General features: G+C 30.4%; 1 protein-coding gene across 2 annotated transcripts in view; it reads right to left on the reverse strand.

Moving 5' to 3' along the window:
- LOC126836352 (probable G-protein coupled receptor 158) overlaps positions 1–26400 on the reverse strand; it is a 62128-nt gene that overhangs the window by 33578 nt on the left and 2150 nt on the right. For both annotated transcript variants that reach the window (XM_050569622.1, XM_050569621.1), the window contains exons 2-3: positions 15532–15600; positions 1278–1430 (exon numbers count right to left, since the gene is read on the reverse strand). In XM_050569622.1, coding sequence (XP_050425579.1) covers positions 1278–1373 — 96 coding nt within the window. In that variant the 5' untranslated portion in view covers positions 1374–1430; positions 15532–15600. The remainder of the gene's footprint in view (positions 1–1277; positions 1431–15531; positions 15601–26400) is intronic.

The following is a 26400-nucleotide window of genomic DNA, read 5'->3' on the forward strand; positions in this document are numbered from 1 at the left end:
GCGCCTCTATGGTTGCTTTAGGAATTTTACATTTTGGACTGTGATTCTTTTTGCACGATTTATATTGCAGAATATAAAATATTGGTACAAATTTGCATTTAAATAAAAATCGAGTTCTTTCTTATGCTTTTCTTTAATAAAAACAATTTCTCCTTTCGCCCTGTTGATATACAGCGTTATCTCTTTGGGTGAAAAATTATATGGCAACCCTATTGTGTTGTTGTCAAAACTGCTAGTTGTGTGTTTTTATATATAAAAAAAATGTAGATGAAAATATACTCTATTTGTATTCAGTTACTGCGCGTTTCTCTGGTTTTTATTGGCTACTTTAAGTTGTATTATATTTGTGTCAACGCACCAGCATAATCATTTCGCTGATTTCAAAATCGTTTGCTCTTCTGGGAAACAAAAAAAAAATATATCCCCAACTGTATTCGGTATAGGGAAAACTTTTGTTTTCGCGTTATTCTCTATGCTATAATAATAAAAAAATAATAATGTTACACAAAAGGCGAAATAACGTTTTGATGATGAAACAAACGAAACTCGGGGGGGGGGGGGGGGGTCAGAGACAGAGTTCCTAGAATTACTCTTTTATGAAAAACATAAATACAAATATTATATGTATATATATACATTTTTTTGACATTGTGTTTGTGGAGTTAGAATTGTCCACGTTCCAATGTTTTATTTTATATTCCAAAGTGCGATAAAAGCATGTTTCGAATAAAGTTTTTCCAGTGAAATCCGATTTGACGATTTATATTATAATATAAAAGTAAATTCCCTCGCAAATTCTACACATATTTCGCTCTCTAGGATTTGTATTTATTTATTACCCAACCGAGTTTTCTCGCGTGTACCATTCGTGGAAAATCATTTCCGAATCGCTGCTACAAGTTTCGCAGCAAAAACGACAATAATAAGACGGAACAGTGCCGTCCGCGTGTCGTGTAGTCATAAACTTGTACAAAGAAAAAAAAACGGTGAAAATCTAACGTTTGATTTTAAAATTTATTGAGTGTAACGACGGCGAACGGCCTAGACTGGATCACAATGGATTTATCTAACTTTTATCAACGTTAAGAAAAAGAACATATTGTATTAGTTAATTTTTCCCGAAACGGTTCAATGCCTGTTTTTATTAAAAAACATTTTAATTTATTTTCTTCTATAACATGCATTTGGTTTTTTTTAAATATTAAATATCTGCGATTTCTATAATCTAATATATTATAATAAAAGGAAAACGGCAGTAATAGTTTAAAATAACTTACCCTTCTCTTCCTGAATACAAACACGCAGATTACGGTCAACAAAGTTAACGCCAAGTTAATTAAATGCAAGATCGACACCAATGTTGACAACCACATTTTACTCTTCTTTACTCTGTCTTCTCGAAACCGTTGATAATAATTGTAGCCACAAAACTGTGAAAATACAAAACAAAATAGACATATCGATTAAATTTAGAGTAAATATTCGCTGTAAAATTTGTTTAACTATTTCACACAGTGTCATAGCGCAAAAAATATACATTCTAAATAAATGATCATTAATTATTATTGTAAGTTTGTGATATTCTAGTAGTTGCACTAAATCAACCGAAATCAAACGTTGAAAGCCCAATTTACTTATTTATGCAGATCTTGTTGGAGACGGTGTGCAATAACCAGAGACGAAATTTGACGAGACGTTCGTGGAATATTCAAATCTGTTCATTCAACCGCAACTCACCGATTTTGTCACGGATGACTAGACACTTCTATAGTTGCCATTAAACCTTTGATTAGCTGAATTTCAGTGTGAAATCGAACTTACTCAGTTTCTATAATTTTTTTCTCGGAAAGACGTTCGTTATTATAACGTAGCGCAATAAACCAATTACAAAATCTGAATAAAACCTCAAAAATATGTCTACTTGAAAAAAAGTACATCTGGTTCAGACGAAAGAGTAAATGAAACAAATATAATGTTTATCAGAAATCCTATTGAATTATTGAATGACAACTAATATATTTTCATGATGTTTATATTCTACTGTAAATTCTATTAATTGGAATTTAAAAATATATTTTATTTATATTAAAATGGTACGTTTATAGTGAACAAATAAAATAAAATTGTTTTTTTCATAAAATCTATAATCATAACACAATTAGTTTATATTTTATCCAACTTGTTTTTAGTGATCTTGTTGATTGGATAAATATAATTCACAATACAAACATCATCAGCTAATAACTTTTAGTTTCACTAGATACTATTAGAAGGTATTCAGGAAATGTTTCACATGTGACAACTATAATTGTTTTATTGTTTGTTAAAACAACGATATCGATATATTTAATGAACGGATAAAACGATTTAATAAAAACTACAAGTTTTAATTATGTTTATATTTGGTTATTATAATTATTGAGGGTAAATCAGATTAAACCAGTAATGTATAATAATAAATGCTGAGTATTATTTTTTTTGTTTAGCTAAATTTATTATTTTAATTGTTGATTGTTGTGGACTTTAAATATTGCGCGGGGGGCATAAAAAACATGATTGAGTTATTATTGATAATTTTGATATTAAAAAAAGCAGATGAAGTAATTAGTGTCACTCGGTACCCATTGTTTATTCAGCCTTTTATTTATACCATTGAGTTTAAGCTATTTGATGTTAATGTAGTACAACTATAATGTTTTGAGTTAGCAGGAAGTTTTTTTCAGAAAATACCTAGTTTTCGTTCTAGACTCTAGTTTATTGTAATTTATTGTGTACTATTATAATCATATAAATTTAGCTGTAACAGCAAAGTTAAGTTTTAAGTTTTAAGTGCTTATGGAAAAAACGGTTTTGTTTAAGATTGGACACATTTAATGGGATAGAGCGAAAGTATCCCCCTCTCAGTGTGGGTGATACCGTGATAAAAAAAAAAAAGATTGGAAAAATTTGCAAGAGATTTAGTTAATGACCCACGTACTCGGACCAGGCTAAACTTGGATACGTTTATTTCAACAATTAAAATTTGTTAAAGTTTCAAATAAAATAAATATATATTTTATAATAAAAAAAAACAGATTAGGTCATTAAAAAAACTTCACCGAGCCATTAAAAAAGTTTATAAAGATACTTATTTTTAGGTAAAGTGTATCTTAAATTACAATTGTTTTCAAGTCGAGTAATTAAGGGACAATGCATAAGGGAAAGATATAGCATAGACCCTCATTAATGTCCTTTACTTTAAAAAAAAAGTTAATAACTTATTTGTTTCTAAGACATTTCAAATGTACTACAGTTGTAGTTTCGGTTCTATTTCGAATTTCACTTCTATAATTTTGTTAAACTTGGCGAGTAAAGCTTAAGTTTGATTTCCGAGAATAGCCCTATAATGATGTGTCTAAGGAGTGTATTAAAGAAACTTTGTTCCGGTTCCGCCGTTTTCCCGAAAGTAATTGTGTGTCAATAGATAAACTTTTACAACCTGAGAATTGTCTGATTTCGGACGAACCGTAACGGAGACTTTTGCTGCTTTTATTAGTTCCGCTCGCCAAACTTAATTGGCCCTTTATAAATCCAAATTCCGAAAATCTTAAGAGTGCAGCGAGGAAAGAATCGTCGTCAAAACATAAATAAATAAACGATCCCATTCGTCGGTGGGATAGGAGTCAGACTTAACAGAACTTTTGGTATCCAATGTAGATTAATTATTAAAAAAAAAGAAAGAAAAAACTCATCAATATAGATATCGCACAAAGGCGCTTAACAAACTAAATCCCAACACCTTCACGGTGATATAATACTATTACTGTTCACATTAGTTTTATCCTTCAAGCAAATAAGGTCAGCGGATTTGAATTCATCCCGTATTAACTTGTAATACATGACGTCGTTTATCAACGATGGCTTTACTTTTTATAGATAAACCTCATTATTCAATATATTATTATACATATACTGAGCTGCTTCCAAGATTTTTCTCCTCCGAATCATCTTTCGGTCTCTGTACACGTTACGATTTTCTCAATTTTAATCATTAAATTTGTTTGTCGATCGATATAATAATATTGTGCCAATTAAGGTAGACAGCTTTTTGTTATTCCAAATTCACCGTTAGAAGATTATTTTAATGTGGTTTTTTCTTTTTTTTATTCGGCTGAGCGTTGAACGGTTGTTTTACTTAAGTATTGACCGTTTTCGATATCGGGTAACGAATAATTTTCCATAGAAATCAGATTTGTTTGACCTCGTTCCATTTTATCATAAACTGTACAGACCATTTGGCAAAACGAACGGCTTCCAGTTATAAGTTTTTCGAGTTTTCTAGAATAAAAAAAAATTCAGTACGTGACATGTGTCTTTTATTTTTGCGCCATGACAAAAATTATTGATTTCCAGTATTTTTCAGACGACTGGATGCACCCACTGTTCGGCGTTTCTGCGCCATTAGCGATCAAAACATGTTTTATATTATATATTTATTGTATGGTTCGACTGTCGTCACCATACCTCGGTTCTGTGCATTATTATATTAGATAACCGTCTTTGAACTTAATGTAGTATATATTCCGTTTTCTGTTTTTCTGCAACATAAATAAACTAAACGAGCAAACCAAAGTATACATTTCGTTTGGAAAAACCGTCGCGTAACACGTTCACTGGTCCACATCATGTCGGCGTTCAGGCAACGCAGAATAAGCTGTTTAGAATATTAATAAGATTATAATATCGCATTGTTATATAAACTATATATTATCTCGTTCAACATGTAAATCATGTCTAAAATACTATTTTTTTAGTCGTATTTCAGCTGTACAAAGCGCAAACAACAGACAATTTTATTGTAGTAATAAATTATTAAACATTTACATTTTGTCGCTGGACCCTTTTGATATTATGTGTAATATCAAAAATGTAAGTTAGTTTCTTAACTATTTTCTTTGTTGATATTGTTATGTCGTGTAATTATAAATATAGAGAGAAAAGTATTAAACAATATTCTTATGCTCAGAAATTTGTTTTAAATTTTCTTCTATTTTTAAATAAAAAAACTGTTTCTAGGTCATAAATTAAAAAAAAAAAATATGACAGTGTTTTTAAATTAATAACTTTTTTTGTTATTAACCCCCTTTAAATGGAATTCAAAATAGAATAATATCAACTAATCCTTCATTCTCATTGACATTCAGTTTTAATTTTTATGATAATAATTGTAGGTGTAAAAAAAAATGTAATAAAATACTAATATAGTATTCATTTTAGATTTCAACATAGTACTATATATTTTAGTACATAGAAAGATATTAAAACGGTGAAATGTTCGAGCACTTATATAATTTAATAAAACAGCCAACGTACAAATGACCTTCAGCTCGACAGATTTAACTTTGTACATGGTATAATATTTATAATATTTAGTTTGTAGAATTCATTGCGTTTGAATTATTATTCATCATACTTTTATTACTCCACATATTTGGTTTCAAGACAAATATCAACGTATAGCATAAACATCACGTTCCGGCATTTTTGAGCTCAAATAAATCCTAGTCGAACTTACAGCAAACCCAAATAATCCGTCTCGTTTCTTTAACAGCTACACTACAAAACATTCGTTTATTGTTAAGTGGTCTATTCATGAAAATATCGTTTTATTATTACTGCCCAATTATTTGATCTATTACCAGTAAACATATTGTAATAACGCGTTGGAGTTGTTTTTAAGTCGAATTCGCAGTCACTATAAAGAAATCCTAATATATATGGACCGGTCGACATGATAAACCGTAAAGTTTAAAAGCTAATAACACCTTTTAACTTTATTTGTTTTAATACTTTGTCAACTTTTATTCCTCTCGTCATACGGCATGTCCTTTAAGTTATGGAAATTTATTCACACAAATAACAAAAGTCAAATGTTGTAACGCCCCGTGTTGAAGTTTCCGTTTATGTATTACAGCATAATTTAGTATTCCTTTCAAAATATTAACGTCTCCATTTTATAATTTTAAATACAAAACGTTTTTTTTAACGTTTGTTATTTTATTTCTTCCCGGTATTAAGCTTAACCTTTTATATAACAGAACTATTTTGAGGCATACAAAGTCTTCGCTTTTTATGTAAATTTTAAAGATGACATTACATTTTTACGCATTAGCTTTAAATTATGTTTTTGCTTAAAGAAAAATATCACATGTTTTTTTTTTAAATCGAAATCGTTTTACATGTAAGTTTTACCATAAAACGTTAGAAAATCGTTTTGTAGTTTACAATTTCTAATACACTAGGTTACATGTCATCTAAGTACCTACGTTAAAAATATTTGGAATCACTGAAGTGTATAGAATTTTGTAACATTTTCTCATTAATCTTCTTAGTTGATTTATATTTTTTTATCCATAAAATAACAAAGATAACAGTGTTATAATATATTATAGCACAGTTCTTTGTGCAAACGTAAACGTCACTTTTTTCAGGTAGAAGTGCTAAAAAAAAAAATTCGTTTACCAGTCTTCAAAACCATTAGTTAGTAAAAAGTTAAAAATAAAATAATAAAATACAATTTTTTTTTTTAATTTATAAAAATTTGAAACTAATACATTTGAAAAAATTCGTGTAGTATTGCATAATTATATACCAAGTTCTTATTTATATACTTAAGGATTTTATAGAATAAATACTATATTATAATTTTCAAAGCTTTAATTATTTAGAAAGTTCCTATTATTCTATTTTATGTTACAAACCGAAGAAGTATTTGTATAGAAATGCATTTATGTAAATAGTTCAAAATGTATCCCTAATATAAGTATACAATGAGAAGAGATTAGGTATATAAAGAGAGCAAGAACCAATTTTAGGCGAGTTTTAAAATAAAATTAGTTGTCTAAAATTTCACAACAGAATTAAAATTTCAACCAAAATATAGTCAGAGTGGACAATTAAAAATATTAATGTGTATTTAAATATTATGAATTGCGAAGGGAATGATCAAGACGTTATTGTGAGGAATCCCACAGTATTTTTACAAAACTGAAGTAAGTTATTTTTTATGTCGATTTACTTACCGAAAATTTGGTGTTGCAAACTATATATTTCATATAAGCTGCTTAAAGTTTTTTTGGGATTTAGTCAGACGATAAAAACGTTTAAAGATTTACTGGATAACAAAGTTACTCAACGACTTAACCATCTGGCAAATCTGTCAGTAATAACTAAAAAAACTTCGGCGATTTAAAGTATTGTTTGAATATCGGTATTTTTTTTTTACCGTTGAATGTGTTATAACTATGTTCGTATTTTTCTTTATTTTTTGTGAGCTGGCACTTGATCTCTTGTATTTTTATTTGAACTTTTCAAGCATCTCATACATATTTGTGTGACATGCTTACACGATTGTCCATAACTATTGCCGATGCAGTTTGGTTTGATTGGTTATACAAAAAAAAAAAATCCCCAGCCATATAGCACAAAAAACCAATACCTACACAAGACCTTTACTAAAGCTCAAACGAAGGATTTAATTTTCCAGTTCGTGACCATACGTTACAGAATTGAAGCTCAGCTATCTCCATGACAACACGTGTACCTAGCCACTTCTAAGTACGTGAGATACATATACGTGTGGTGTTTACCAAATATTTTATGATAATAAAAAACTCACCACCTGCCGAAATCACATGCCGGAGAATAGAATTTAAGTGAAAAAACAACTTGTTAAAAAAACACAACTTCCGTTAGGTTCAACCCAACAAAAAACGAGTCCCAATGGTTATAACGTTAAGCTGTTGTTTTCCAATCCATTGGTCTATATTGATGTTATTCAAATACTAATAATATTTTAAATAAATGTATACTCATTGGAAAAAAATTGCTACTCCTTGGCATTTAACCTCGGTAAAAAAGCAACGAAGTTGTTTTTTGAATTTTGATTACACCGATTTTCGTTTCCAGCGAAAACTTAAAAGTTTTACATTTAAGAGATGTTGAACCTATCGACTTATTTTTTTTTTAACTATAACATCTGTTATCCAACCGACCGCACAATATAATTGTTATAATGTTAATTAAAAATTATTATATTTATTACAAATTGATTAATCATCAAAATATTTTAATAATTATCATCCTTTTAAAACCATAAGGTCATTTAAAGACAGTATAGAGCGCAATAAAACATTTTTGTATTGAGTGTTGTTTAGGTAATAATTAAAACAATATTTTAGTTAATAAACTATTATATTAGCCATCAATTTCCAAGTCGTTAAGTGGGGTACATGCATTTTTAGTGGCTAACAGAACCTTAATGTCGATAATTACAAATTAGAGAATTAAGAGGGTGGGCGATGATTAATGATAAATGAGTTGTTAGTAATCTATAATAATACTAAGGACAAGTGCACTATTGTTCAAACGACATAGAAATAATTACCTAAAGTTTGTAATGTTTTAATAAGTTTAAGAGATTATTTTTTGAAAATAATTCATTGTAATGAAGATTGATGACATTTTTTAACTAAAAAAATAATCAGCCGTTTTCGTACTTAACACTTGGGAAGTTTATTATACGAGACACATAGTATGTAAATGGGAGCAACCGTTTCCTATGTATATATATATAAATAAAAAGCACCCAGTTGTGTGCCCTGATGTGGTTTTAAACTATGCAAAATTCATTCTGGATAAGTGGCCAGGGGATTTAACGGTGTGTGAAAAAGAACCCGTCAATATATTTAAACTTGCAAGAGTGATCCGCGCTAATGGAGCATGTCGGCTAAAAGTTTTTGGATATTTTGTGTCCGCCAAATGAGATAAAATATCTATATTGGTTTAATCGGATTTTCGTAGAAATATATCAGACTTGTTTAAGTTTGCGGTTTCAGTTGATTTATTATTGACAACCGAAGTTATATGCTTTTTATTTTTTTTCTATTCGAACCGATCAGATTGTCAGACCGATTGAAAAAGGACATCGTCTACTCGTCTGACATGGTGTTAAAAATTCAGATAGTTCACAATTGATGACCTATATAACCTATGTTGACTACTTAGACTGAAATTTGAACTATACCAATCCGCAACGTACGTACTCGGTACAGTGATTCATTAAGGATAAGGCACTAATTTGTTATCGGAGTAATTATTTTTGTAGTTTTTTTTTTTTTGTAAATATTTTGACTATTTGCTAACCGCAAATTTGGATAGTTTCTTTTCGAATAACTTCAAGTTTAATATTTAGAACGGGATGTAGGGTGTAGTATAATGTTAGTTTTATCTGAGCGCGTTACTCAACCGCACTCCATTTTCCGTTCCAATTTTTTAACTTTAAAAATAATAATCCAAAACTAGTTATTAACCGGTAAAAATATTCAGAAAATTATCCTTTAAGTTTAATAAAGCTCTAGAAAATACTGAGAAATATAAAAAGTGTAATATTGTCTAATATTGTAAAATAACATAAATTAAAAAAGAAAAACTACAATCGTTTTAAGAGAAAATGAAGGTCTTATGCTCAATGAATCACCTGTATTACAAATATTTGTATTTTATGTCGATTTAATATTAAATGTAGGTATACTATATAAGGATTTTAGTTGTTTTTTTACTAACCATTAAAAATTAAATTATTCTACCAATTTTTATATTTTTTATTAAAACTACAATTTATTATTGTTTGAAGCTTAGATGGTATTTTAGATTTTTATGAGAATTTAGGAACTCGAAATGAGCATTTTGAGAAGTAGATAAAGATAATAGATAAAGGATAAGTATTTATATTAAAATAAAAAGCGGCAGGATCCAATAAGGGTTTGGTATCTCTTATTACATTTTTTAAATAGGTCGAGTATTTTCCTGTCGATGTGGATAAAAAATGTTCGCAATAACCGCAGGTATGGTTATCTTTCTGGAGCGCGTCGGCAGCCTATATATTAAAGGTGCAATAAAAACATTAGTACCGTTGGTCTTAAATTTTTATTCGACTGAAAAAGCGTTTATTGGGCCTTAGATATTTTCGATACGTTTAAATAAACCCAAGCCACGTCACACCGAGGATTCCTTTAATTTGTTTTGTTTCGTTATAAACACATAAAATCCCACAATAGATTATACCAAGGAAATGTGAAGCCATCGATTTGATTACAAAACGTACCACTTATATATTATTCGTTATCGGATAGAGATGCGAGTGGAATATTATACTATACTCAGAAGGGTATTAAAGCCCACGTGAGCCCTTTTGTTATAAAATAATATAACGGCGGTTTTGTTTTAGTTAGTACAGGGTGATTCAATAAGGATAAGGAAATTCAATAATTTTTAATTTAAAAAATGAATTAAACATATATACGTTACCATTTAGGCTTAAGAGTAATAATATTTTATAATATTATTATTTTTCTGGGTTCGTCTATTTTTAACTTTCAAACATTATGTAGTGTGTCCATAAGGATTTTCTAATTAAACATTTTTTTTTCAGCTTCAAAGGCCATTTAGGCCAATTGCTGCATTAAACCCTTTCTTCTTTTTCTGCCTATCCATCGCTACCGCTCACTCCTAGTATTCCTAGGTCCTTTGCGACTTTAGACCATCGTTGCTTAGGTAACCTAAGGGTCTTTACCCCTGTAGTTTCCAATTCAGGACTACTTTTGTGATCATGTCAGACCTTAGTACGTGGCCTAGCCAGTTTAATCTTTTGGCTCGAATTACCCCAGTTATGTTTGATTCTCCAAAGGCGTTATATATCTCTTTATTTGATATAGTATCGTACCTTTGGGTCAAATTATTTATTTTCAGTCCACATATCCTACTAAATTGAAAAATTATCTTAGCTTTAGGGTATGAGATTTTTTTCTTCTAAATAATTCATATGTAATAGTCTATAAATAGTAGGAACACGCTTGAGTAATGCACAAATATATTTGATGATTTTGTATTCAACGTTTTGCACTGAAACAGCTGTATTCAAAGATACATTTGCTCGATTACTTTCCTGTACGTTCACTGCTAAAACGTTTTCAGAGAACGTCAAAGGCTGCTTTCGTTACTCGTTAATTAAATACGGTTTTAGTATTCCGGAAGTCGTTCAAAGGGAAACCGAATGTACACAAATCCCGTTGATTCTTGTGTCAATGCCGCTAGCACTGTAATTACTTAATTTAATCATCCGTCGACTAAGTGGCTCCATCAAATGTTCTTAGCACCGTACAAAATTATTTTAGTAAGCAACAGTAATGAACTCGGCAATGTAATGAACTTCCGTCCCTTGTCTATACGTCACACAATGAGCGTCGACGCTTAATTCAATTATACAATATATTGGAAACTACTGCTGGAGAATAAAATGATCTGATTTATAATTTACATAAATTAAAAGAAGTAAAAAGTTCATATTTTATCAGAAACGGAAACTTTTTTGCCATCTTCATGATTAATTTACATAAATGTTTCCCGTTGATAACTTCTGCAATTATCGTTTCGGATTTCGTCGTCATTAAAATGTACATAATTTCCTTTTGTTAGACCTTATTACATTTTTTTATTTTGGCAAATCGAATTAATCTATGTGCTATATTATGAATGTAAATTTTAGCTTCTCTTTAAATAAAAATTGATTGTACGAACATTTTTCTATACTTTGTATTTTAGTGTATTTTAAATATAATTTTAAAGACATTTTACTTCAACAAATTATAAAACGTAACAATTTGAATAATTTTACAAGCATGCAAATAAAAAAGGACATATTGTTGTAATACTGAAATAATATTTAAATCCTTTAACCATTAAAAATTATATACTCTCCGCGAATACGCCGTATTCCGGCAACAATGTTGTCATCTTTAGCGCTAACGACAGGCTGAGGAATTTAATACTTACTACCTATGTATAAAATCCAAAAGATTTATTAATATCGGATATTTTAGGGTATTTCCGGTTACATTCCAACGTATGGTCTGGGAAAACGTAAAAAGTATTAAAAATAAAGTATAACTCAATTCCCTCTTCCAATTGTGTCCTAGGTACTGTAGGTAAAATATTTTACTAACGAGTTGAAACATCAAACTGACATTTTATGAACATGTAAAATCATTCTTAAGCTAACAATTAGCACGGTATGCGCAAATAAAGGGCTAACGAATTAAAAATGCAAACGCGATAATCACTTAAATTAAAAAATCCCCCGAATAAGAGAATAGTCGTTTGTAAAAAAAAAGTAATTAAAAAAAGGCACTGATAAAAACACAAAGTTGTTTTGCAATTACAGTATTTTTGCTTTAATTTAAACTTGCTGTATACATTTTTTTTTGTAACGTGCTCTTGTGAAATTTCCATTTAAATCGTCACGTCATGTGGTGACAGGGTTATTTGTCGTGCCCTGTTATTTGCAAAGGGTTCAGGTATACCTTAATCGTGTACGAGATTAAAAGTATACCAGATTATGAGCAAACGACGTGGTGAGGACTTGACACTTGCAAGAGAAAGTTTTTCCACTGTGTTTAATCTCCTTAGAGCCACCATCGTTTGTCACATTATCTTGGAAAATTTATTTGCCTCCTAGTACGGAAAGCGCGTTTAGCGGTGGACTTATACCGGCCGACTATAAATACTGGTTAAAAACAATAAATATTTGTAAAGGAAGATATTAACTAGTTTGTGCAACGCTTGTGCCTAACTTGATTTTAAATATTGCTTTTAAACTATTATCTAAGAGAATAAGATGGTCATTCAGAAGTCAGACAGTCATTATCTTCTGTTCCTCATTTTGTCTCTGGTCAAAATGCCTTCCTATCGATTAAATTAAAATGTATAATAGAAAAATGTCTATCATTATTTTTTACCTAAAAAAAAGTAAAGCTTTATTCTTAAAAAAAACAATCAAGTGTAAAAAATGTATTTCTACCCGAATGACTTGATAAACGATAACATTGTAAGTAGGTATAGCGTAAAGTGGGATTTTTATGGAGTTTCCTACCGATATTATAAGATTGTTTCCCGGTCTTTGCGCTTTGGCCGTTATGTTGAAACGGAGTGACGTTAGGCGGATTGTATAAATACTGTGCTTGTCACACAGTGAAAGCTGAAAATGTCGATCTCCCCTTATAAATGCCAGAGTAAACAGACCAGTCAAAATGGAATTACATAGAATTCACCATTGTTGTTAAGCTGTTGATTTAACATAGGCAATAAAACGCCTGTTACTTATATGTAAAATACCACGACCCACAGGAGTAGTTTAACGTCTCATTTTTTTACAACGGTATCAATAATTTATATTTACTATATTCCAGTCAAAACAGACATTTTACCGAATAAAGAGGGAAGGATATACGTGTAAAAATAATATCGACAGTTTTATTGATGTGTATTTGAGGACTCCATTGGATTTTCTTGTGTATTATAAAACTTTTCGTTTTCAGCTATATAAGTAATAAAGTAATTCAAACTTTTGCTGGCTATAAATTTTACCATGGAGAAATATTGCATCGATGAATGTACCCGTTCTCTTAGTTGTTAAATTATTCGTTTCGGTAATTTTTAGTTTATTTAACCGTAAAAATCTAAACTACTTTTGAAAATAAATCCCAGAAATTGGTTTTACAGAGCGATTATAAGTTTTAATATCTTTAGAACTGTGAAATGAGAAACTTTGTGGATTCATTATAAATAATATTTCAGCCGGCTACTTAGTAAAATAATTTAAAGGGTTATTTAGCGACTTAAGAGTTTTCATAAGGACGTCGCGTCTGACGAGATCTTTGTCCATATTTTATTTTATTATTATTGTAATGTAAACTACTATTTTCTTCTCTGGTCTTAGATATACATTCATTCTTATAACAAAAACCTTAACATTTTTGGCATTATTTTTTTTATGGTATCTAAAAGTAAAATATAGAGTAATATAAAGTAAAATATAAAGTACTGTATATTAAATAATACTATTGGAAATTGTTTAGAAAAAAAAAGTAAATTCATGTGAATTTTATCGACGGTCTTATGTCGTCTGACAGTTCTACATATAATATTCTAGATCTTTTACAGCTTTACCTATTGTCTGTCTTTCTTTTCTACATCTATCTATTACTTATGAATTATTTACTATAGCATACCATACTAATACATACTACATACTAATACACACATACTAAACCTTTATCCTACTCCTTCTCTGTTCTCTCTGTTGCTTCTGATCTGTTATGCACCGTCTCTGTTGATATCCGATTATTTTTAATTTGTATTACTTTTTTATCGATTGTTAGTATCAAAATCCTTTCTCTATGTCTTACACACATACTCTGCGTACCTCAATAGTTTTGGTATTTTAGGAAGAAGAAGAAAAAGGTATTAGTTATATATTTTAATTTTGTACATGGTGTATTACACTTTTTGTTAATCGAGGGTCGGTGAGGCACTAAAAAACGAACAGAATGAATTAATTACTGCCACAAACGCCACGCCGACCGATGTAATATATTTCATTACTTAGAGCATTAAAATAAATAGGCGTATGTACCTTGAGCGCTAACTTCAGTGTACAACAGCTAAATGGATTGTGTTAGTTTTCCATTTTACCTCTTACGAATCATCAACTTGGTCTCTCTGTTTTTGTTGAATTATCCAAAAAATTCCCTTACGAATATTTTTATTCTAACCACAACACTATGCTTGCAAACTTATTTTCATTTTTCGTTGAATTTACTTTACTTAAAAAAGCCATTATTAGAATAAAATTAACGAATTAAAAATAGTGTATAAATAAAGTATATAAATAAATTTTTAAATAAAAAGTGAAAACATTTTTTTTTCCAAATTATTATTCAAATAAAAAGGTGTTAAAATATTCACAATTTTGATGAACAGCAAGACCTAATTTAACAACAAGCTCTAAAAGTTTAACCCAGACGAAACGGAATTCAAATAAGTATTAATGCATAATGTGTCACTAAAACTTTGTTTTAATATAACTTGTCTGGAGGCATTCGTTGTTTATAATTAATCATGTTTCAAGAAGTAATAACACTTTGTAGACAGCCGAGAGAAATGTTTATGACGTTTGCAATTATTTGCAAAATTTAAGTGTCGAAAACTTTATATTTTATGGCACTATTTCTAGCGAGCCGATAGTTGTTTGCCATTCGGCCAACAGAATTAAATTATAACTATACTCCATTATGGAAATTCACATATCAATAAAAATAAGAGTAAAATTTAGTTTCATTCGCCAAAATAAATGTACAATGAGGTGAGCGTATTATCATTGTGATTCAAAACTTGTATATTTAGCATTTCAACTCTCCTAGACTAAGAAATATTAAATTAAAAACAATTGTAATTCGACTGAAATGGATTTTAGCTTTAACCATTTAATGCGTTAATTTTTTTTTTGGTGTAATAAACGAGAGTTAAAGAGAGTTTTTCTTCAACAATTGCATACGACTATACTCTCTACTTAAAAAGCAAAATCATTAATTGTTTAAAATATGTTTTCTGTTATTTGTATAACAATAAAATGATAAGCTAAAAACATATACTCACGTGATCTACGTTGAATGAAGAAGTAAATGAATTGGTTTCTCTTTTAAAGCTGAGAGTTTAAAAATGGATCTAAAACATAAATACAAAACTGTTAAAATAAAAAACATAATTATTTTTTTAAAATTAATTTAGCTTTAATTGTTTCAACACTTCTTGCGAATTAAACTTTATGGCAGTGCTATGCACTTCAAATATTCAGGTAATTTCTTATAAGTTATTTTGTTTTTTTAAATTATTCATTTCGAACGACATTGATTCAAATAAATCCGGATATAATATTTGCTCTCAATATGTTTGGATTCGCTTGGGGCGGTGCGCTATTGCGGTTTATTAATCGCAATAAATTAATATAATATATTCCCATTGTCGCTGCGGTTGACTGTTTTATAATGACTTTTTGATACAAACGGAAAATGTAAGCCAGCGGACAAGTTAAACGAGTGGAAAGGTTATGACGTCAATATAATAATATCTTTCTCTTTGTTCATTCTACAACAATAAAATATATCATCCTCGGTGAACTATACCGTATTCTGATCATACCATTATACTGATTTTCGCGATACGGATATGCCATACAATATTTAAAACAGTAATCATTCAAACAGGTCGCCTTGTGCTATAATACTACAATAGAACACTTCACAGGTCGACTGAGAACTCTTAAAATTAAAATAATCCATCGGCTTTATTATCGTCGAACTACAGACATGCGTGAACGGAAAATGCAACTGAATACTAGTCATATGTTTCCTGTCAATAAAATACAATTTTCCGTCCGAACAACCTTTCACAGATAAAACCAATTCATCCGTGAGATTATTAAATTTCCTCTGACGACTTCTCCGGTTTTCCTATTCCTCTTCGTTTCGTTGACTGGCCCAATAGTAATGCCATAAGTAAATTATGTACACATACTGTATCGTGCATTGTTCACCGCACTTTACACTTGCTATTAGCATATATTTTTTTATTTAAAATCCGTTTAGAAAATGTGCACTCAATGCAAATCAAGTAAGGTTAATCTAGAATAACAAAGCGACGTGTCTAATAAAACTATCACGGAGATCAAGTAATACATATACTATGAAAGAGCAAGCTGAAAAGAGGGTTTATGGAATAATCTTGGTGGAAACGGTTAGCGAGAGTGCCTTGTGAAAAAAAGTCTCCATTTAGGTAAAAAGAAGAGTTTACAAAAATGCAGCGAGACCAATGACGAAGTATAGAAGCGAATGTTGAGCGTTGCACAAGATAGATGAGAAAAACATGATAATAGCGGAAATAAGATGTTAAGATATAGTATAATGTAACATTAAGTCAACCGGATGGTGTTTTAACGACGTGAGTATCTAAGCTGTAGTCGAATAAAATATGACGACGAGACACAAACCCTAATGTAGTTAAGGCGTGTCCAAGAAAGGAGACATAATTAATTTGTAGTATATATAATATTATAATATCATAGGTAGGTAAGATTGATCCGAGTGGCACAAAGACGGAATGAAAGTTTACCGAGACATATACAACGAATGAATAGAAGCGTTTGTTGTAGATAATATAGCGACAACCGTAAGCAAATATTATAAGTACAAGGATAATACTATTATGGATGTGCACCGCGTCTGTGGGCTAAGGCAAACGATGTGGTCGTTACGTTTTATACGCAAAACAAATTGGTATTACTTACATAAAAAGCAGTAATGTCGTTCGATATTCCACTTGTAATAGAAAGAAATAAATTATAATTTGTCATGGGTAATCCGTGGTTTCGCTGGAGAAATACAATGTAAGTAGAACACTCCCATGTACTCTACGGATTTTATATATAATATATCTAAAGAGATTACTTGAAACTAAATATGACGCAACCATAATGATGACGAAAATAAAATAAAAATCCCATTGGCGGTGACGGGGTAGATACGTTGGCTTAGACACAGTCGGCTTTAGGAAATGCTCATAATATATAGGGTGATCCATTTAACATAAGACACTCATTTTCTCGGGAAATAATTATAATTTTGCAATTTTAGTTTTGAAAACATTTTTGCCTACTACAAAAGTTATTATTTTACATTATTACAAAACCACCAAATATTTATCTTTTTAGTAGTATAGTAGTATCAACTTTAATGGTAACGTATACCTATTTTAAATTACCTATTAAATAATTTGAATAATTTGCTGAAAATGTTAACTGATCGTTGACTAGTTTTGAACAATTTAGAACGGGAGGAGTGCGGTTGAATAATACTCGTGCTAAATTTTAAACTTTAATAACTTTAAAGATAATTATTCAAAAGTTGTTTTTGGTCAGTCAAAATATTCATGAAATTATTTCTTTTATACACAGTTGATTAGTAAATACGTTATCATTGAGTTTCAAATATTGGTAACGCTCTTGAATTTTTTAAAAATTATGTGATCTTACAAAATATTATTAAAACATAGATGAAATATTTACAAAAATAAAAACTACAAAATTATAATTATTTTCTAAGAAATGTATTATCTCACGTTAGATGGATTACCTTGTAGAGACTAATACTGAGGTCACGGGGTATGATAAGTTCAATGGCTAGGTGGAAGCAAAATAAAAAAAGTTTGCCGAATTGAATCATCGCAGACATTATTCCATATTGAATTCAGTGAAATAAAACCCATCTTCGAGATGTTTTTTAAAAATAATTTGATATTTTCTTGGGAAAATTCGCATCGAAGCTAAGATAACATTATGTAACCGTTTGTTTTTATTTAATATTTCTGTCTTCATTATGTTCAACTGCTGTTTTTTATTTCATTTTTCCACTCGAGCAAAAAAAACATCACCGAGACGAGGAAAGTAATGAAACGCGGGCCATAAGTAATGGTGTAGTTTACAAACGGAAGTAGAAATAGGATTTTAAACGGCAAATAAAAAATGAACAGAAGTTTACCGACCTTAAAAAATTGTTTTTTTTTTAATATAAATTAATTAGATTAAAAAAAAAATATTCAATATTAAACTAATGATTGATACATTTGTTGCACCTTAAACGGATCTACTTGATGTGGCTTATTCCCAAATTCATGAAAAATGACTATGTTATAATCGTTTTAATGCATAGTTATGTACACTTACAAATTTTTACTATTTAGTAGTAACGTTTATACGATTAGTAAACTGTAAATAAATATATGTAGGTATCTTAACTTGAGCCATACTCCTAGATATTTTATTTAATTACATAATTTAACTTTATTTGTTTAGCTTATAAAATAATTGAAAAAATATTAATGTGTTAAAGCATTTTAAATATAATGTATTTAATGAAAACACAACGGGTAGCCAGAGCTAACACAACATATGGCCAAGAAGGTATAGATGGCATAGAAGGGCTGCTGATGGCAAATTTTTTTATGTTCTACAATAAATTCTTTTGAAGACCAACGTCTCTTATTTAAAAATGTTTGAATAATATTTATCATTATTATGTATTTTATACATTTTATACATACTTGATATGTACTATGCATTTAATATATTGAGAAGTTTTGTTTTGAAACGGGTGGTGTAAAATCTAGGTTTTAAAATTAGGTTAATTATGCTCTTAAGTAATGTTTAATCATTTGTTATATTGTCGATATTGATTGTGGTCGATTTGTATACAAGTAGCCACGACATCAAATTATATTAGGACAGCAGATTCGACTGGTTAAAAGACTCTTTACAAAAAAAAAAAAATCCTAATTAGAAACCTCAATTTTAACTTAAATATTTATGTATACACATGTTTTTTTAATTAAAAAACAACATTGTATTGATCTTGGCTTATAATAACAACCAGAGAAATTCATTTTTATCAAAAAAAGTTATTTTCCATGAAAATGTTATCTTTATTATGGTGTAAAAAATGGAGTAAACCGGACCACAAGATTCAAAGATATTGCAAAACGAGGAAGCTTTAAAGATAAAGTGGCCTATACAGAAACACTTCCAGTCGAATGTCCGCGATATTAGGAAAAAAGAAAGAACAGAAATAATATCGTTAAATAAACAGTTGATTTTTATTTTCCATATTATAATATGGTAGTTGAACCTTAAGAGCGCGGAAAATGTGCATTTGTGTATAAATAATATAACAAGATTATGCATAAATGCGTGTAGTTATAAAGGACAGTGAGGGATAGACCAAACGGAGATGACTAAACTGTGTTTTCGGTAGTCGACATAAATCAGAAAATAGGCCTTGTGGCGACAATCACAGCGAGCAAGGTCGGAAACGGGCAACGTGGAAACGACTAAACCGGAAGAGAAGTGCTATTAGGACTAAGGATATACTTCTTAATTATTTTGTCCACCCACACATATATCTCGGTATCCCGGAAGTCTTCGCTTTTGAACGACAGTCCAATTTCATTAACCGCTTTCATTAAATTTATAATTTAATTTGAAATTGTTTTTTTTTTCGAAAGCAGTAAGAATTGAAGGTAATAAAATTATACGTAGGAAGAAAGAGGAAGACTGAAAAAGAGGTGATTGGATCCGATTGGGAATGATCATGTGGGAGATGGCGTTAAGTGGAAGTTTAGAACAAGGGTGGCCGATCCCAAACGTTGGGATTATGGCAAGGTTTATGCATATCCCCACTTTATTATATTATTAGTTCATAAAATAGCAGCGTAAGGGTACATTATTGCTTTTTTAATAAATATATACACAATATCTTTATAAAATAAACTATTTTGATTGGTTAACCCTTATGCTATCGTTTTATTTTTATCTTCGAAATTTCTATGAACAGGGGTATGCAATAACTTGGTATATTTAAATCATGGTTGGGACAAAGCCAAAGGAGAAAAAGAAGACAATTTTTGGTGGGTTTTTTTTTTATTAAAACTAAGTGCTTAACTAGATGAATAAAAGCTTTAAAAAGTACAGTTGCACGGTGAATATGATATAAATTTGAATACAATTATTACTATTATTATTACTATTCGATGTATAATATATTGTCACACCCTTATAGTGAATGTACACAATACATGCTTTCATAAATTATCATTATTTTTTAACTGAACATCCGATGACCGAAATCGGAAGGTCATATATTATTTGGGTTTTGAGACTCGACGATAATAATTTATGGGCGTTGACATGATTGCCCGAGGTCTGTATAATCAGTGACAATTTATGCGGACGGCTAACTAATAATTATAGTAGCATAATATTTGGTAATTGATCCCTGCGGTGTCGACTCCGACTGAACCACTGCCAAGACAGCACTACCAATCGTTTGATTAAAATGCAACAGTATAATTATTTGATATTATTTTAGGTAAACTCATTATCCTTTCGTGGTCCGACCAACGAACCGAACGGAAACCGACGGGACTAGACAGAATATATTAATATTTAATATAATATTGAAGGCACGGCCTAAAAGATAATGCGAGTATAACTAGAATTTAAACAACTAAATTGTGTATAATTACAATATAATACATTTATCCCTGCCCGAACAACTCAACGTTATAATATTTGTATTAGCTACTATCTACTCATAATGCATAATATCCAACATTTTGCATCAGAAACCGGTCTTGAACAAATCAAACGTTGAACTACAAGCGCATAATATATTGTGCTTATATAGTGTTACTGTTATAAGTATTGGTATTTATGTCAATGTATAATATCCAGCAATATCGAGTAAAGGTATATATTGAGAACTTCATCTATATAAAATAAATATATGAAAATCTGTTAATTAACAACAATAATCTCTGTGTATGTATAATGTATATAAATCATACAGTTGTATAATATTATGCTTAGCACGAGTACCAGGAATCTGATTCATTTGTCTTGTACTGTAGTTTAAATCAAGATTCTATCGCTTTCATTTTGCTTAATAATAATAAAAAAAGATTACCAGTTTATAATTGTTGACGAAGATAGGTATGAAGTCATTATTAGTTTTTAAGTTATTCTTGTGTAAATTAGTTTAAAAATATCAACTTATTTAAATAATATTTCCTTAGTAATACCATTTAACTTTACTCTTTTCGATTTCAACTAATAATTTTTCGTTGACATTTGTATTTGGCAGTTTTATATATATATATGTATATATTTAAAAAAAAGAAAGCTAACGTTTGTCTGACATTTGTTTTACTTTTTTCATAAACCGGAAAATCGAAACGCGTTGAACTGATGTCATTGGCATTTAAAATATAGTTATTATTGTTTTTTTTTTTTTTTTTATGTGTCCCTGCTTTATCTTTTTTATGGATAATATAATATAATATTTATATACACAGAACGTGTCAGCGCCACACTTCTCCCCGTCATTTTGTAGAGTAAACGTTGAAGCTATATACAAATGGAATTTGCTATTTTTTTTTTTAAATCGACTTTTTCAAACAACGGTCGAGAGCCAAGAAGGAAATCTTTTTTTCAGAGTGATTTTTCTTTGGAGATTGGCTGTCTTGTCGACTTGTTGTTTTTAAGGATTAATGATGATCCAATTGTCAACCTTCTCCTTTCGGTAAACAAACTGTGTCTGGCCAATCTTACAATAAATACTCGAATGAAATAAATACTGTTCCACATTCATCGTTAAAGCAAGATAGGTAAACTGTTGATTGTTAATACGCTGTAATCTTACACGAATCACTGCTTTTCGATACTACAACTGGTATAGAAGGGATGGTCGATATTCTTAGAATGATCAGTTAGGTTACTAATAGTTTGGTGAAGACTTAATCAGTCCTTCCAGTAAGTATAATTTCGAAATGTCCTCTATTAGTTTAGTGCGCAACGAAATGGAGTATACATTTTAATTAAGATAACATTTTTTTAGAAAACAATCCATCAGCCGTAACGATAGTTTAATCATTCAAACGCATTAAAAAAAAAAGTGATCATTAAAAGCGATAGTGATCATTTGTTGTATTCCTATGAGAATTCGGATCCGTTTTCCGTACAGTTTAAATAGTCCATCCGTTGCAGTTTTATTATGTACTTATAAACGTGTTCTACTATTATTCAACAACAACTATTATTCGTTGGTCAGTTAACTACATATGGTCTGCAGTGCATGAAAACGACGATTTTTATCATTGGACAACATTAATTTGAATAGTGTACACAACTGACAACGGCCGTCTTCGTTTCATGAATAATATATAAATTCGTTGTACAAATACATAACTTTTTATTGTTATTATTACGATATTGTTATTTTAAACGAATGTCCGATAAAACGTTTATGAGGCTACAGGCTATCTTTTTTCTACCCGGACTTATATCGTCATTAAAACCGAAACATTTTCCTTCGCCAATATCAAAACCACAAGAGAGTTTTTTATTCTACGCCACGATGGACGACGGATATATTTCCACGACACGGCCGCAGTTTAACACGTACCAAAAGTTTAATCAACCAAAACTAATTCAAAGGACGTCTATTATTTTATAAACTTAATAACGCCAAATGTCAAAAAAAATATACCTCTGATGTTTGTAGAGTGCGTCGATGATAAACTCTTGTTTGCCTAAACCTCCCGCCTAGCTCAGACCATAATTTTAGTCTGCCATAGCTTAATATAATACCATTGTACGGTGACGTCCTTTCCTGGACCGGAACGTGAAATGGATAGTAAAAAACGTTGAAGGCGGCGATAGTACCAAATTTGACATGATTGGATATTACTACTTCATTTGGCGTTATCAGAAAGGTTTAATTGAACAAATTGGACGTATTCAGTGACGTTTTCTACGTGTTCTTTGATGAAAATTAGACAGATCTGATCTACAATTAGATGTTATTGCTGATAAATTGTACAGGTATATTAAAAATTTATAGTTTTTGAAATGGAAAAAAAATTGTTTTTTGAGGCTTTGGGTTGATATTAATTAACGTTTCAAAGTTCGTTCTACGCCCTTGTTCAGCACATCTTAGCACTTATGGGATTAAGTCACCACTAAATATAGTATTTCAAACCCATGTAATGAGTTGAAACCATTTTATTTTGTTCTATGATTCGGAATTCAAGTTTAGGCCATAAATTTTTGGTTATAACATTAACATTTGTAATAATTATTATATTAATTCGTTTTTAGGTGTAGGCGCGTGGCGGAGTAAGATAAGGCGGCAGTGTATCAACACTACTTTGGCGTTATTATTAAAATCAATTTTAAAAAATCCTAATTTATCAGTTTGTGAAATGACAAAATTTTTAACACTAATCTCCACATATAGCGCAAAATATGACAAAACCGAGTGGTTAGAAAAAGGTAGGAAAAAAACGTTTTCCCCTTTATTGTTATACCAAAATCTCATCACGTCCAAAGTAAACAAGTAGGTCCATTAGAACAACATGAAACTGGAAGTACTAAGAGAATGAAGTCGTCTGAACTTAATAGCCTTTTCTCGGGTTCCGTTCTAGTTATATTTGTGAAATAATCTTAAGTCCGGACAGCAACGTTTGGGGGGAAAAGGGTATTTATTAATCGTTGCCAGATCTTCTTAGCTCATTGTTTCATTTGTTGGTTTGTGGTGGAAATAGTGTTATTATAGTAAAGTATTGTGTATTATTCAACGGTTGACGTTCGACGACCACGGCGATGATGAAAAAAAATATTCATCCGAACATGATAACGCGGTTATAACTTTAAACTTAATCGTTTTCAGTATAAAGCTTTTCTAAAACGAAATGTTTAACGTTGTTATACCATCGCACGAGAGAAACGAACTCGTACACCAAAGAAAGGCCTCTCTGATAATCTCTTATATAGAATATTATATTGATTATTGTCTTATCTATATCGCTGTGTTTAGTACTTACTCTTGACTAAAAAAGTGCGTACTGTAAACTATTATTATAATGATACGGTTCCTCTATCCCAAATGTCATTTCTTTCATTTCCAAGTTAGTCCAATTACTTTTCTCAGCGAGCGAAGGACTAAATTATTATCTCAGAATCACCTTTTAAAAAAAACTAACTGCCTAAAAGAGTAGGATTTTGTAGCAAGTATCAGATAAGTCGCTATCTGTCCTCAAGTTCGAGCAGTTCTGTGTACATTTCGCGTCCTAACATTTACTTTAATATACTTTTTTAATGATTTTAGTGGTAAATCGATTTTTTTATTGCATCCTGTCAAAAGACATTTTAGCTCGTGGATATATTTTAGTAGCATAATATAAACGAATATATTTTACCTGTGCAAAGGTGAACATTTCATTTTTACGGTTGTTTTAAGGATCCACAAGGATGTTTAACGATGACCGAAGCCATTTTCCAAATAAAGAAAACTATAACGGTCAGTATAATGCAGTATTATATATACGGCCAGACTCCTTTATAAGAAAACGTTCGATAATCTTAACTGTTTTGCCATTCAATAAAAATGGATGTACAAGATACTAGAATAACCTCTCCCTTCTCTGTCTTCTTTCACATACACTTGCTAATATATATATATACATACATATATCAGGTATGTTATGATTTGATAAAAATATATATGAAAAGGTTGTAGGTAAACGGACGAGATTAAAAATAATGTCTTTTTCGAGTAGTTACTGGGAAGTATATGTACGAACGGATGGACAAATTTAATTTAAAAGGGCACTATATGGGTAGGTATACCGCGCTGTGTATAATTCTTTATTCTCCCAAGGGCAACAATCGGGTCGTGTATTTATTATAACCCGAAAGCGCCGTTCTGACAGAAATCCATTGCGCTCTCGGTATGATAACAATCTACTATTGTGGGCGCTATAGAAAGAGAACGCGCTGTGCATCAACTGTAATATACATTAGGTAACGGCTGATGGACTAAGGGAATATTACAGTTTTCGGGTTCTAATCTAAGAGAACGGCCAAAAAGCGAACAATTCGGAGTTTCTAGACTCGATGGGACGTCGGAATGTTATCACTTATATACATGCACTGCAAGAAGCCCGTATTATGTGCCCCGACAATTTACTCTCAAGAGATGAATCGCAGCCACTCCAGAGGTCCTATCACACTTCTATTATTACTTAATTATTAACTCAACGCGGCTTATTTGTTGAATATATATATATATTTAATAAATCATATAAATGACGAATCTTAATACATCTCTTTGTTCTCAAAAATGTGCGTATGTAGTTTTTCCCTCATACATTACTTTGTTGAACACCTTTGCAAACCACTGAATTATATTGTTACTTTGTAATGCTTTCTCCAGGGCTGCGTACTATACCTATTCGGTTCTAGTACTTTTATCTACTTAATTTCATTTATAACTTTTTCAATAACATATCCTATAAGGTCCTGCTCGCGAAATTGTTTACTTGAATTATACCTATTTCGGTTTTAGGGACGTGCTTTCCAGGAAAGATCTTACACCTTCCAGAGTAGTCTGATGAGAATAATTTTTTATTGAAAAGATTTGCATTCGACTTCGATTTTTGATTAAGTTACTACTTATTGAGAAACAAAGTAAATACAAATTTTGCAATAACTAGTCACCTCAAACTCTTATTATAGCGCGTTTAGAAAAGCTAAGTCCCCCCGTAAGAAGGAGTTTCTCTTTTCAACAACAACAAAATACAAATAATTGTAATCCGATTACTCTACTCTGCGAAATGTTAGAGTTTTTACTGTTTTACACAAAAAACAAGTCACGCGCAGGGTCTTAATGGTTGGAAAATTAAGTTTCAACCATTTAATTCCACTCTGGTTTCTCATGAGTTTATTTTTTCAAAAATCCTTCATTCAATAATCCATTAACATATTGTTTTCATTCCTCTTTCGTATTTTCAGCTCATACCATCAATGTTTTTGTTTTATCATTCGGGTACCTTTAATTTTAAATGTCTAAGCTTATTATT

The sequence above is a fragment of the Adelges cooleyi genome, unplaced genomic scaffold, assembly GCF_023614345.1.
Source record: "Adelges cooleyi isolate 19-005CV unplaced genomic scaffold, UGA_ACOO_1.1 ACOO_flye_CR_arks_rails_tigmint_CR_PRNA_247, whole genome shotgun sequence".
NCBI classification, from domain to species: domain Eukaryota; kingdom Metazoa; phylum Arthropoda; class Insecta; order Hemiptera; family Adelgidae; genus Adelges; species Adelges cooleyi.